The sequence below is a fragment of the Schistocerca nitens genome, chromosome 2 (genome assembly GCF_023898315.1).
Source record: "Schistocerca nitens isolate TAMUIC-IGC-003100 chromosome 2, iqSchNite1.1, whole genome shotgun sequence".
Taxonomy (NCBI): domain Eukaryota; kingdom Metazoa; phylum Arthropoda; class Insecta; order Orthoptera; family Acrididae; genus Schistocerca; species Schistocerca nitens.
In genome coordinates this window covers 859,192,920-859,208,887 of record NC_064615.1, presented here as the reverse complement: position 1 = coordinate 859,208,887, position 15,968 = coordinate 859,192,920, and the positions used below count along the sequence as shown (strand labels likewise).

The 15,968-nt window shown below is 37.9% G+C and overlaps 1 protein-coding gene across 1 annotated transcript in view; it reads right to left on the bottom strand.

Annotated features, from left to right (window-relative positions):
* Window positions 1–2,522: 2,522 nt before the first annotated feature.
* Window positions 2,523–15,968, bottom strand: part of LOC126237121 (PCI domain-containing protein 2) — an 84,050-nt gene continuing 70,604 nt past the window's right edge. The window contains exons 7-8 of the mRNA XM_049946937.1: window positions 5,221–5,420; window positions 2,523–2,975 (exon numbers count right to left, since the gene is read on the bottom strand). Of these exons, the coding sequence (XP_049802894.1) occupies window positions 2,762–2,975; window positions 5,221–5,420 (414 nt within the window). The 3' untranslated portion in view covers window positions 2,523–2,761. The remainder of the gene's footprint in view (window positions 2,976–5,220; window positions 5,421–15,968) is intronic.

The window sequence follows — 15,968 nt, the reverse complement described above, 5'->3', positions numbered from 1 at the left end:
TAGACTATAAATATGATAATTTGTTAATAAAATTTGTGTTTTCATTAATTTGTTTATGATTACTGTTGATTTAACATATTCCCACATCTACTTTTTGTTTCTGTTTCTTCTAGTAGCTCTCTCCTACTTCTCACTCTCCATGGGGTACCAACAAGGTATTCAGGAGACTCTATGCATTCTGGGAGGTAGGGGAGAGGCAATAAGGTCCAATTTAAGACACAAGCTACACAAGGCACTGCTTGTGGCACAACAAATGTAAGATTTCTATACGGGTGTACTGAAAATAGTAGCAGCCATTTATGGTGTCAAGCTGAGGGGCACCAGGGGTAAGCACATGCAAGATTTCTATACATTGTGTATCACAATTAGGTAGCAGAATCTGGCATCAGTGAAAGTGTACGGGGATAGAAAGAGGGGGGGGGGGGGGTTCTAATTGATAAGTTAGTTGTGTGGAAAATTTTTCAAACCAGCCAGAAGGTAATGGCACATTGAAACATTTATTTGGGCTTCAAGACTTGTTTCAGTAGGTTAGTTAGTGAGGGCATTGTCTGCGAAAGGATGTATGAATGAATGAAAATAGCCTGTGTTGTCCCATTGAGGGCAAAGGTCTCCTACAAGTAGGGGTAGCTGCTTTTGAAGACTCATGCAGTGAGCTAGTCCTCGTAAGAGATTACAGCACTTAATGCACACTACACATTGAATTAAACTTGGTCACTTGGTTGTAGTTCTAGTTCTTTCCACTCCTTTCTGTTACTGGCTATACTGGTCCACTGTCTTCCTGCTTGTTTTCTGAATAAGTCCAACCATTTTTCCATTTTTGTCTTGGTCTTCCTGGGAGTCTCTTGCCAATGTAGGGGTCCCATGTGGTAGCTCGTGCTGTCCATCTGTCGTCTTGCAGCCTAGCCATATGGCCGCCCCATTTCCCTTTGGCCTTAGTAGACTGTTGTGCTATGTCTATTGTTGCTGACATCTTGTGTATCGAGGTGTTTGATATTCTGTCTTTCAGAGCAATGCCAAGGATCTTCCTCTGCATTTTCCTTTGGCATACCTGTAGAGTGTTTTTGTCTTTGGCTTTGAGAGCCCATGTCTGACATCCATATAATAACCCTGGAAAACGAAGCTTTCGAGTGCCTCCATTTTGAGCCTCCTATTCAGTGTTCTGTCTAGCAATAAGAATTTTAAGGCCCAGAAAGCTTTCCAAGCTAAGGAAACTCTTCATTTTATTTCTTTTTCCATTTTGTTGTTAAAGGAAAATATTTGGCCTTGGTATATGTATTGTGATGCATACATTATTTCTGTTCCTTCAAGATATATTGGGGTTTCTAATCCATTTGTCATTTACTTGCGTTTTAGATTTGTTCATTGTGAGTCCTGCCATCTCACTTTGTGTGTTAAGCTCCTGGAGCATTGATTGCATTTTCCTTGCAGTTTTGGCAAAGATGACTGTCGTCAGCGAACCTCAAATTTGTTAGTCTCTTGCCATTGAGGCGTATTCCGTCTTTCTTATTCCATTTTTAGTTTCCTGAATATGTCCTCCAGTATGCAGGTAAATAGTTTTGGGGAGATGGGATCCCCTTGTCTAACTCCTCTTTCCATGCAGAAAGTTGGCCTATCTTTTCAGTTTTAACTCTAGCAAAGCTGTTGTTTTGAATGTTTTTTAGTAATTGGATGTATTTTGCTTCTACTCCTTGATTTCTTTTTGCTTGAAGTATGTTTGGGTGTTGAATGGTATCGAATGCTTTGCTGTAATTGACAAAAGCAAGGTATATTTCGAGGTGGCGATCTTCCAATTTTTCTATTATCTGATTAATGATTTGAATATGCTTCACTGTACTAAATCGTTTGCGGAATCCTGCTTGCTCTGAGGATTAGTTCTAGTCCAGTGTTTTTGTTAATCAATTTGTTTGTATTTTTGTGAGCAGATCTGTGAAAGGCTGGAATTTAAATTCTAGTTTCAATCAAACACAGTCAGGAAATTTCAATGGTATGTATACATTGCTGCATAGTGAGATATTCATTCCGGTAAAAAAGAGAAAAAAACATAATAGCCATCAGCAACAATAACTCCTTATATACTTGTGCAACCATCACTTTCTCCAAGATGATCTTGAGAAATGCAAACATTGGGTCTTATAAAACCCAGTCTGATTTTGAAGCAATGTGACTCTGTCTAAGCAATTCATCAAGTCATCATCTACCCTAACACAAGCTCACTCAAGGAGCCTAACTTTCCTGCAAATAAACTCACATTCAGATAATGTCTATACATGAAACAAAAACTCCACAATTAATATAGGAACACATGTGAACAACACCAAACACAAATTTCCCATTCACATATCCCCCCCTCCCCCCCCCCCCTCTCTCATCACGCTTAACATACTAACTTGCACTTCACACACCAGTTATATACCAACTTGGTTTTTCTTTCACAGTAAAAAAGAGAAGAAGAAAAGCATTTAGTACAAAAATGTTTGTATTTTCTTCTTAAAAGTGTACAAATATGGAAAATTCATAACAATATTAATGTGAATTATCCACATCACGTTTACATGAATTGTACCAAACACAATTTATTTTACATTTTGTGAAACATAAAATTACCTTCACAATGACACTGTACAAAACATCTTCCCCAATATATTACTCTCACACACAAAAAGAAAAGTATATATATACTTCTCTCTCCCCTATTTTTCACACACACACACACACACACACACACACACACACACACACAGATATATATTGCCCTTTTGTATCAGACTATTGAGCTCAGTGCCGGAAAGGGCATGTGTTTACTTACAACTAACTTTTTATGGCTATAAGACAGATAGCCCTTTATTTTCTTTTCAGCTATTAAGTTTGCAACAATACACTGAATTTCTTCTAAATCAATATCATCTGTGCCCATTATCTTAAGGGCTATGAGAAGTGCTTCCAACGGAATCTGATGAGTGTCCAGCATAAAGTGCCTGAAAAACAACAACTTCATAATGGCAAGTATATTGTGGGTGAAGCCATAAGTTAAACATCTACTACAGAAAACTGAACTGCATTTGAAACTATTGCCAATGCATAAAACCATCAAAAATTATGATGATAACAACTGCTGAAATGTGAAAAGTGCTTAGAAACTGTCACAGATAAACAAAACTGCCTAGACACCAAATATTTAGATTTTACAACTTATTGAACAATTTTTTGTAAAGAGTGATTACACATAAGAAATAACAGATTACATAAATTTCTTAGATAACATCTTACTGATAACACGGTCATTAAACGTGGATCACTGGCTTAGGTCAAGAAAGGACATGATGAGAATCACTTGCAAACTGAAGCAGGATTCATCCGAGAAAAATAGATTTCTCTGGAGAGAACCTGATAGCTAATACAACCCAGGAACATCACAGAAAGTGCCAGTTTGGTGGTAATGGCATCATGATATGGCTATACAGGGCTGCGCACCTTCATTGGTGGTTGGAGGAATACTGTAAACACTCACAGATACAGAGATGAGATACTGCTAACACATGTTCACTTTTCAGAGGTGCAGTTGTTCCTGACTGCCTTTTTATGAACAATACTGCCTGTTCACTATGAGCTGCTCTGGTGGATGAATTTCTTGAAGAGGAAGATAACCATTGCATCAACTGGCCAGCAAGATCCCTGGATCTGAATCCTATGGAACATGTCAGGGATGCATTAAGGAAGTGAATGTCAATCCTTCGGCCTCCAAGAAGAATACTACCAGACCTCTGCACTGTTATTGCTGGGGAATGGGATCAAGTGCCAAGAGAGCTCTCAAACTATTTTGTAGAGAGCACATCAAGTCACTGTATAGCATGCGGTGCTATTAGGGGTAACCATATGCCCTGTTAACAGCTTCTTTTGCTGGGGGAAGAGATTTCCAAGTTGTATTATTTTCTTACAAATGTGTCTCTTAAGCTATCAGAACTTTTCAACATAATTTTTCGAGCACTGTTGTACGCCAAATGTTTCTTGATTAAGCTGCAGTTTTTTATAGTAATCCTTCCAAAATCGTGGTAGAGAAATCTGTCCTGTTTGTGATTATGCTTAACTTTTGGACAATACTCAATATCTGCTTTGAAAACTGTTGTTCTAAAAAACTGACCTATCTAAGTAAACTGAATGCTCACAGACCCTGGGCAACACATGCCACCAGGTTATCATGCAACACTAACAGAAGTCTTTCCTTAAATCAAGGGTCACTCATGGTGTCGGAGTTATATCACATTATAAAAATATTCAAGGAAAAATAAGTATCTCCTGAAATGAGATAAAAACTATTTGGAATACAGAAAAATCAGACAAGAAAACAAATTAGGAAAAATGAGTAAATTTCTTTAACATAAATGATGAGCTAATCAGAGGTAACCCCAAACTGTAGACACTTTTAATACACATGCTTCTGCCAATCCACTTCTCAAATGGAAAAACAACAGTAAAGAAGGATGATTTTTCTCATCACTGACAGCAATCTCGGAAACTTAGGTATAACAGAATTTATAACATGTAAAAGTGATTTGAAAATAGAAGAAACTAGTTTGTTCAGCATATTTTTGCAACTTATTTAGGGTGTAAACTGAACTTGGAGGGATAATATTCCACATGATGTTAGTTACACAACTTCAACTGTTTTAAGATTTGTGCAGAAAGGAAAATGAGTTGGGTACACATATATTCAACAACTTCCTATAGCATATTTAACTGATTCAGTGTAATGTAGTAGAATTTATGGTTGAATTATAGAACTTTCTATTAGGTAATTCCTCTTTACAAAAACTCTTAAAATTAATGTATTGGATAGAACATAATTAATATAAGCATTGTGGTACTATAATATGTTTTGTGTGTTGTATATTTTGAGCTAGTGATTGACAAATCCTGTATCTTTTGAGATAATCCTTGGATGAAGAAAGATAAATAAGTAAATCAAGTCATTTCATTATATTGCACTTAAATGTACATCCTTGACTACTTTCCACATTCCCAACAATGTTCTCCACATGATCCATGAAATATAACTCCTGTAATGTAAAAGACTGAAACCATGTTCAAGAGCACGAAGTAACAGGACAATTTGTGTATCCGACATTTGAAGTTGTAAAAATGCTAAATGTGTATTTCATTGGTGAGCAAAGAGTTGAAAATTTATAAATATTGAAATATGTGATATAAAATGCATGAACTTACACTCTTTTGAACAAATTCCTGTATGCAATAACTTTCAGTTTCTCAAGAATTAAATATATACCACATTTTATGAAGAAGAATTGGTGCTGCTGAATCACTTTATTGGCTTGCCTGATATTTCCACTTCTAATAGCCTCTACAAGCTCCCAAAACTGAAGAAGATCATATTTGGCAAGGACCTTTTTCTTTGGCATGTAACCCTGAAAATAATGGCCTGTTTATAAATTACAATTATGGAGAAACTGTTCATGATATTTTTAATTTTCAGGACTTCAGATTGTGAATGTTATAAAAAATCTAATTTTTTATCTGTTACTGGTGTTTCAGGCCAGTGAAGAGCCAATTTAGTGGAATTAGGACTAGTTTAAGACTATAAGTCCCTTTACTGAGGTAGAAGTTGCTACATCAACTGCCATACCTTTTTAGAGTACAACAGAATACAACATTAAGATACAGACTAACATGTTAACACAATAAATTTCTCTGAGATACCACACCAAATGAACAAATTTGCACAGCTAAGTTCAACTTTCAGTTTCTCTGTATCAAAAATCCAAGTAATATGACGGGGAATTTTTCAACACCTCCTCTCTGTGGTGAGTAACAATCCACGCTTTTCATACTTTTGTTATTCCAATCCAGATTTTCGAGTCTTTGAAATACAAGTAATCTTTAAATAAGGGACATAAAAGAATACACAACATATTCCCCACCTCACATACGCTAAGTTAGAATGCACAGCCAGCATTCTCAATTTCTCATATTTGTTCTGTTATAAACCTGTACTGGTATCTTGATTTCATGAGGAATGGCAAGTGCCAAGTTGTTACAACTGCTGTTTTAAGCATCAACCCTTGAGACATATTTTTACAAACTGACATTAAAACAATCACTTCATATCTTTAAACAATCTTGTTTTAGTGCTGTCTTTATGCTCCCAATGGTGGTTGCCTGCAAATGTATAAGACGTGACAATATTTCTCATCTAAGAACTTTATTAACACAAATATCAATCTGCAGAAATGATCTTGCCTAAAAGTCTAAAAGCATTTTTAAAGGAGAAATGTGAGGAATTGAAAGGAAAAAAAAACTTAACAAACATAATTTCATGGTGAAACACATGATAGATTGTAGCAATTTCAGAAAAAGAGACAACTTTGATCAACAACCATGGTGAATCAGAACCCAAGTTCTCACCAACATGCTTGTTACAAAAAGCTGGCAACAGTACATAGACATAACATTGTATTCCTTCTTAATTATTCTTGTAAAGTAAATATGAATTATAGCTGGTGAGATGTAGCATTAGTTATGACATCAGGATACACAATAGCCACATGCTATTTTTGTGTGGTGGGGGAAGGAGCTGGCTCAAGTCTGTGGTGACTGGCTCTGCACTCACATCAAGTGAATTGTGTGTACAAGTTCAATTATGAGTCTGATTTAAAACAGCCAATTCATCTGAAAAATTGTTCAATCACAGGTTGCTGGTGCTACACTTGTATACACATATACGTTGAAACACAATGTAAGGGCTGGCCATAGAGCTGACAAGAGCTGGATCAGTTAAAAATTTGAAATGTTTGAAGATGCAATAAGTGCCTATATTTATAGACAAGTTATTTTCTCAAAATGCATGGTGAACACCCAGTATTGACAAGAATGTGTACACTTTAGAAACAAGAAATTTTTTTGTGTAGGCTGCTGAGTTCCTTGGAAGATTAGCACTGATTTAAGATGTAGACAGAGAAAATGGCAAAAAAGCAGAAATCATTAATGGCTGCAATATTTCTGATCTATGTGAAGTACTGTAATCATGGGAGGTCTATCACATACATTAATAAGACTTACATGCTCTTGCGTTACAGTATTCGTCATTTTTGGAGCAGTAGTAAAAGCGCTGGCTTTTTAAACCGATCTCAGAGTGGGAAAAAAACTGTTGTGGATTCTGTAGGTGAAAATGATTTGCAGCCAACATACTATTAATATTTAAGTCTGGAAGAGCTGTCACAATTATGCTTTTCATAACATTTAAGTATGGGACAAAATACTGTGACTAAGCTTATCACAATATTAAAGCTAATCCGTCACCTAGCGACTAGGAGACTTTTCAAGCTCTCAAACATGTAGAGGAATTTGAATGACCATTCTGCCCCCCCCCCCTCTCCTATTAAATGTATTTAATCAATATTGAATTCCAGCACAGATTCAAACTGTACAAGATACCATGAACCAAACAATCACAGTCAGGGTTGATTGTGTGCATATTTAATGAGCTGGTGGGATCTGATAGGAAAATTTCCCTCTCAAAAGTAATTTTCCCTGTAATTCCAAACCGACCATCGTGTTGCCAAGGAAACGCGACCACAGGCTGCGAGAGTCTGCATAATTTATAGATGTCTGGAAATTAACTTAGTAAAATAGTCCCAAGATGGTGTGTTCTTTAAATAGGAAGACAGAAGCTGTTGCTTTCAAACTTGCTCCTCCACCACGTTTTGGAGGAAGGAGACCTTTTATTCACAGTGGCATTGGACAGATGTGTTCGGCCAACACCACTGCAAAATGACCAACCTAATAGCCAGGGAGTCACCTGTGTCATTCTGTCTGAAACATCACAGGAGGGATCATTGTTGCCACCTTGGTCAAGTTGGCTGCAAGGAACTACATTTTACCAGTGTAGTCACTGCACAGTGTCTCCACCGAGGGAATAAAACTGATGGAGAGATTCTCCCAAGCCCACTCCGGAACAGTCTAGCTCTGATCAGTTGGTATCAGCACAATGAGAAGACTGACATGGAAGTTTGCCACTATCTTAGTTGCAACACATGCTGGACTGCATTACGTTAAAGTCAGACGGGCACAGGAAGCTCACAATAGGAATCCAATCACATTCTTAGGAGATGCTCACTATTTTTTCATCACAGTAACAACATATTCTCACATGCAGTGTACCACCATCATGTCAATGCATCAGTGGAAATCAACATGCTTTTGTCTCCATTACTCTCATGTCTCAGTACTGGTTACTTATTTACATCCGACTGATTCTCTCTAGACAAATGAACTAATTTTATCTGGGCTGGAATTAATTCCACCATTATTTTCATGTGGTTTTATGTATTATTTTTCCATGGATAACTTGCATGTGCCAACTAGTTCAAAACTGTAGACTCATTGCCAATTCCGCACTGTAATGGCTGCCTCAACATTGTTCAATGCAGCACCTCTGTTACTCATCTGTATTACTTCCCTGTGTCCCTGCAAAAACAAAAACCACTACTGAAACACCTACTGTATGTTGCAAGCTCCGATGCTGAATGGTCACGGGGACAACCAGTTTTTGCAAGTAAGCTCTAATTTATCTGTAAAATTACAGGAAAGAAAAACAATGTTGAAGGTGTACCTCTTATCATCAACAGCAATCAATCATCCTACTTTCAGATCAGTTTACATTTGCCTTATGTAATAATTGTATCCCACTTTTTCCATTTATGAATCTCGTCATGAGCAGCAATGAAGCAAAGCCTTAAATTTCTCCAGGCCTTCACAGACATGGAACATTTAATAGTTCAAGAGGTTCTACAACCTGTATTTTCCTTTTGGAATGTTGAAATAACTAACTTCCTTTCAGGAAATGTGTTTTATTTCATGAAGTTATATAAAAAGCAGACCTATGCTTCTTTTAAAAAAATCAACAAAAACGGATTCAAAATAATCATAAAAGTGATATCCTACAAGGGTTGTCCGTAAATTAAGGTTTCCAATGCTTTTCCACATAGTAAACTCATTTTATTGCAAAAACAACTACAGATTCTGAAAGCTTGAACTTTTAGCTATTTTTCAACGTAGTCCCCATCATGATCGATGCATTTTTGGAGACACTCCAGAAGCTTTTTCATACCTGTGTCATACCATTCTCCCTCCAACGTGTGCAGGAAGGAATGGACAGCTGCCTTCAGCTCTTCCTCACTTGAGAATTTCATTCTCCCTGATTGTTGTTTCAAGTTGGGGAACAAATAGTAGTCACTAAAAGCCACATCAGGGCTGTATGAAGGGTGGTCAATGATTTCCCACCCGAATTTGGCAATGAGATTTGATGTGGTGCTGGCGACGTAAGGGCAGATGTTGTCATGGTGCAAACAAACTACCTTTGTCAGCCGACCCCTCCTTTTGTTAGGTATAGCCCAGGGTAGTTTTGTTAGTGGCTCGCAGTACTTTGCTACATTGATTGTTGTACCTCTTTCCAGGTAGTCAACTAGTAAAATACCTTCCCTACCTCAGAATACTGAAGCCGTCCTCTTCCCACTGACGGTGTTTGCTTGAACTTCTTGAGATTAGGAGAACCATAATACCGCCATTGTTTTGATTGTTCCTTAGTATTTGGCATGAAGTAGTGGAGCCCAGTCTTGTCCCCAGTTACAACTGAATCTACAAATTCCTCACCCTCTTCCCGGTAATGGTGCAGAAACTAGCAGGCACTTTCAATGTGCTTCTTTTTGTGTTCATCAGTGAGCATCCGCAGCACCCACCTGGCACACACCTTGTGATACTTCAAAATGTCTGCCAAAATCTTGTCCGCAGTAGTCTTAGAGATGTCCCCTGTCAGTTCGGCAATCTCTTGCACAGTCACATGCCAATCCACAACCAAAACTTCTTGACTTTCGTCACTGTCTCATCCAAAACTGATGGATGCCAGTGGCCGGCATCACCGTACATGTTTGTACAGCCATCTGCAAACTCCCTACACCACTTATGCACATTTTTTACATACATACACTTTTCTCTGAACACATTGGTCAACTGGCAATGGATCCCTTAAACCACAGAAATCTAATCACAGAACAAATTCACACTTGGCAGGAATGTTGATTGTCCCTTCCATCATTAACAATTGCTATGCCAAGAATGAGCATTGCGGAGATGTGGGAACTGGCAAGAATAGTAGTGTGGGAAGCAAGGAATACGGCGCTATTGTCTGATCTAAGCTATCTTGCTTCGTCTCGAAGGGAGCTCATTGGAGACTTTACTTTACGGACAACCCTTGTAGCAATACATGAGCAACAAGTTCTCATATTATCTGCTTACTCAATCTTAATTAAATGCAGTTGGTCTAATTTGCTTCTACAGTCAAACAATATTTATGAAAGAAGAACATCCATATTTGATGTGCACTTGAAAAGTAAAAGAACAGTTTTGTATCATAAAGTCAATTAGGCTTCTCGTTACAGTCATGTTCATAAATTTGAAGAGGAATTAATATTGACACAATGACGGTACAATTCATCATCAACTTACAAACTACCAATACCATTGGCAAGGATATTAAAAATATCAATAGCAATCATGTCTTGTAGGGCAGAAGCAGCAGCTATAACAGCAGCATAAAACACACACACATGAATGGCCTTAATTTCATTTTACAGGGGAGTGCCATTTGATGTCCTAATATTTTCAAGCTGGGTAGTATCCAGTTGTGGTTGCCCCAGTCATGGCTGCATTCTTTCCCTAAAGTGCAGCTCGCAGCTCATGCCACACCTTGGCAACTATATCTTTTGGCCCTTTATAAACCTCTTGTATACAAGTACAAACATTCTGGTTTCTCTTGAGCCACAAGGATACAAATGCATTGTAAATATTTGACCAGTTGTATGAGCAGACAACTGAATACGTACTGTAGTTACATTTTAATAATTAAGCACTCGTTGGACAGTTCTGGGGTGAAACTTGACTTTAAAACTTTTACAACTAGATATGACTAAGTGCCAATGACTTAAATGCAGAAGCCTTGTCTTTAATAGGCACTGCGGGACCTATTTCATTAATAATGGTATGTAAAAATAAAATAAATAATAAATACAAAAGAACTTTGATAAAAAGATGGTATACACTTTGAAATAATGTCAGGACCATGTAATGAGACATTAAAGTTACATATTTTGTCAGAATTACTCTCTCAAACAAGGGTCTTTCATAGATTTCTTTCCTCAACTATAATTTTTAGAACACACTAGTGGTGTCGTAACTGATCCATTTCATAATATTTAATGCCTGATTCTGGCTAGAAATAAATTCATTATGACATTTGCATCACAAAACAATGTCTTTTATTGAACCCTCATCACACTTTGGTAGCTTGAATGCATTGCACAAGCTACTCTACACATACTACTTGATGGAACATTAGCTAATTGTTCCAAAACTTCTTCCTCACACCTACTGTTCGTATATTGTAACTTTACATGTGCTTGGTGTACATTATAACGCAACTGTTTTTCCACATATATGTATATTCATAGACCTGGATTGGATCAGTTTGGAAAAGTCTGCTCATATCAATTCTGTGCCGCTCTTACATTACCTGTCACAGAATTATAGATGTGCATACTGGTATAACTATATCTATCCACATTTCAAATAAACAGTGTCACACTGTTCTATCACACATAATACTGGAACTCATGCACAGGTGTTCATATTATTGTCTCCTCAGTAGTGTGGCATCTCCTCCTCACTATTCAAACTGTGGTTAAGATAAATATTTATCAGAACTTCTCCTTTATGCTGTGTAGAATTTCACTTATACCTATTTGAAATACCTTTAGTCAGCTCTGTGGTGACTACTATATGCAACAATGAATGTTTTTCTTCCATTTTTGTTGGTGAATGAAATCACTGAGTTTGTAATTCTAGGTCGATATTACCCTGCACACAAAACATCATGCCTCTGGGTAGCTGCCTAGTTGTGTATAAATTATTTATAAAGTACCTCCAAGTTCGAATTTAGGAGGTAGTTCCAGTTAAAGCAATCAAATAAAGGCAATTGTAATGCACTTATTATGAGGTCAATTTTAGAATGCCAATGCAGAACTTCCTTTGGTTTTTTAGTGTTGAAATCATGTATACATCAGGCATTACATTACCTTCCAATGTTTCACATACAATTCCACTAGATTTCTCTCTCACCTTCCCTTCTTAAAAAAATCATCTCCCACTCCCACTAAAATTTTAATCCTCACTCAAGATTTCTTCTCATAACCGTTACTGTGACCAACTATCCACCATACCAGAATCGAAATAAGAAGCAGAAGTTTACTGTCTCATAACATAAAATTTAAATCTGTAATTTACTACACAGGAGACTCGTGAACATTATATTATACTAAATTCTAATTTTGGAATAGTCTAACTTTCATTCTTTCTTTTGCTTACGCCATAGTCCCGCAGCGATCGCAAGGTCGGCGTGGTTACAACGGATTTGGCAATGTTAGGTTTTAGGGATGGCCGGATGCCCTTCCTGCCGCCGCCACCACGTACCCCCCAGGACGGAATCAGTGTACCCCAACTGTCTGCATCTAGTGTAAATCAGGAAATAGCGCGGACGTGTTTCAAATGTCTGCAACACGTGTAGCTGAGGCGGAACGTGGGGACCAGCCTGGTATTTACCTAGCGGAATGTTGAAAACTGCCTAAAAACCACATCCAGGCTGGCCGGCACACCGGCCCTCGTCGTTAATCGGCCGGTCGGATTTGATTCAGGGCCGGCGCGCCTACCCGAGTCCAGGAAGCAGCGTGTTAGCGCTCTCGGCTACCCTGGCAGGTTTGGAATAGTCTAACTATAAAACATCATTTAATGTCACACACTACTTGAAAAATGAATCACTGTCAACAAAATTCTTTGTAGGTTTCTCAGTTCCTTCCGCTGTATCAAGCAACAAATAACAATATTATCATTCAAGAATCCTTCCACAGGGTAACAGTACTTTTGGACTAGCATGCTGTATAGTTTCTTCCTCAGTAATCTACTCTGTATCTTATTTACTTTTTATTTTACTTTAATCTTTTTTATCTACTACAGAGTTTGGGCAAACAATTGCATGGGGTGGACAGGAAACAACAACAACATATGAATAAAATACTTTCTGTTCTTCATGTTTCCCCTGCATTGTATATTCTACACAGCATCAGGCAGCACATAAACTGCACAATACCTCTGGTAAGGCTAATACTAACGATCTGAGTCAGCATAAAGTTGGTTTGAACTTCACATCCACATGATTACTCTGCAATTCGCACTTAAGTGCCTGGCAGAGGGTTCATAGAACAACCTTCTGACTACTTGTCTACCATTCCACTCTCGAACAATGCACAGCAAAAACAAACACTTAAATCTTTCCTTGCAAACTCCGATTTCTCTTATTTTATTACGATGATCATTTCTCCTCATTACATCAAGAATACATTTTTGCATTTGGAAGAGGAAGTTGCTTTATTAGGCATAGTCCTATCAGAGATGGTATACTATTGCTTTGAACTGACTTGAGACCAATCCACACTAGACATCAATGGAATGGAATTGACCATCAGGCAATGTCACCATTAAATGGTGGTGTATTCACACTTGGTGGAACATCAATCCAACATCACTTCACTTACACCAGTAGTGAATTGTGAAAGTGAGGTTATGAAATACCATCTATGATACAAAAAGTAAGCATATATCAAAATTAAGAAACTAGCAATGAGAAAGTTTATTAATAGCCAAAGCAAACTTCATATTGGATGATCTTGACAAAGTTCATACGGTAAACTGCAGGGAAATAGAACAGCAGGAAAAGTCCTGTCCAAACACTTCAAAGCATCAACATTTATTTGCTAGTGAAAATATATACACATAACACATCAACCAATATTTATAAGGTAATACATAGAGCTTGTTTACCTACCCAGACAGAAATGTGCATTAAAGTGCTGCTTCCAGGACAGGGAGATGTGCTCACCCCAGATTGATTAATGATGAAGGTCAGTGTGTCAGCCAGGCTGGATGCGGTTTTTATGTAGTTTCTGACAACCACCTAGGTGAATAATGGCCTGGTACCCCAGTCCTGCCTCAGTTATATGATTCACAAACATTTAGAAAACTTTCACACTCTTTCACATAGGATAACACTGAACGGCAGAGAGTTGGAGAGCAATCACTCCAACAGGAAGGGTCTCTAGCCACCCCTTGAAACTAACCATGACAAATCCATTCCTAACCACACCAACCCTGCACAGGTAGGGATAAGTTTGCAAGAAGAAGAAGAAGAAGAAGAAGAAGAAAACACTGAGTCTGTTTATCTTCTTAGTGCATCCCCCTCTCCCCACCCCCACCCAATTCCTACGTACCAAACAATATAAAAAACAACACTATTTTTCTCTTTCGATACAGCTGACTTTTTCACTGTTAAAAGGTTTTCTTACTGAATGCTGCTTCATCAATTTATGGTTTTTTTTTATATACAGTTTAGGCTTTTTCTATGTCCAGGTATAAAAACCTATATCATTTTTCACTTTCAGACAAAGGCATATGGTCTATGTCCTCTCTTGTAGAAAAACAGTCAGTGAAAAAAAAATATCAATTCATCTTGGAACACTTGCATTGTGTAACAGACACAAAGCAAACTAATCAAATAATGTCCAAGAAGATGCAAAAACATGAAGTCCACTATTATATGTGAGCATCGTGAAAACTCTGAAATTAGCAGACCACAACATTGCCCCCCCCCCCCCCACCACCACCACCACCACCAACAACAACATATAAGTAAAAACTTTCTTACTGATAAATGTTGAAACTGATGTCCTGTTATGTTTGTCCCATTCTGCTGACACCCTGTGTGAATGTCGTCATTTGAAATGTGTTGTCGAATGTTAGACATTCCATTCCCCTATATTCCATTCCCCTATATTCCATTCCAACGGCTGAAAGCAAGGGGAAACTACAGCCGTAATTTTTCCCGAGGACATGCAGCTCTACTGTATGATTAAATGATGATGGCGTCCTCTTGGGTAAAATATTCCGGAGGTAAAATAGTCCCCCATTCGGATCTCCGGGCGGGGACTACTCAAGAGGACGTCGTTATCAGGAGAAAGAAAACTGGCATTCTACGGATCGGAGCGTGGAATGTCAGATCACTTCATCGGGCAGGTAGGTTAGAAAATTTAAAAAGGGAAATGGATAGGTTAAAGTTAGATATAGTGGGAATTAGTGAAGTTCGGTGGCAGGAGGAACACGACTTTTGGTCAGGTGAATACAGGGTTATAAATACAAAATCAAATAGGGGTAATGCAGGAGTAGGTTTAATAATGAATAAAAAAATAGGAGTGCGGGTTAGCTACTACAAACAGCATAGTGAACGCATTATTGTGGCCAAGATAGACACAAAGCCCATGCCTACTACAGTAGTACAAGTTTATATGCCAACTAGCTCTGCAGATGATGAAGAAATAGATGAAATGTATGACGAGATAAAAGAAATTATTCAGGTAGTGAAGGGAGACGAAAATTTAATAGTCATGGGCGACTGGAATTCGTCAGTAGGAAAAGGGAGAGAAGGAAACATAGTAGGTGAATATGGATTGGGGGGAAGAAATGAAAGAGGAAGCCGCCTTGTAGAATTTTGCACAGAGCATAACTTAATCGTGGCTAACACTTGGTTCAAGAATCATGAAAGGAGGCTGTATACATGGAAGAAGCCAGGAGATACTGACAGGTTTCAGATAGATTATATAATGGTAAGACAGAGATTTAGGAACCAGGTTTTAAATTGTAAGACATTTCCTGGGGCAGATGTGGATTCTGACCACAATCTATTGGTTATGAACTGCAGATTGAAACTGAAGAAACTGCAAAAAGGTGGGAATTTAAGGAGATGGGACCTGGATAAACTGAAAGAACCAGAGGTTGTAGAGAGTTTCAGGGAGAGCATA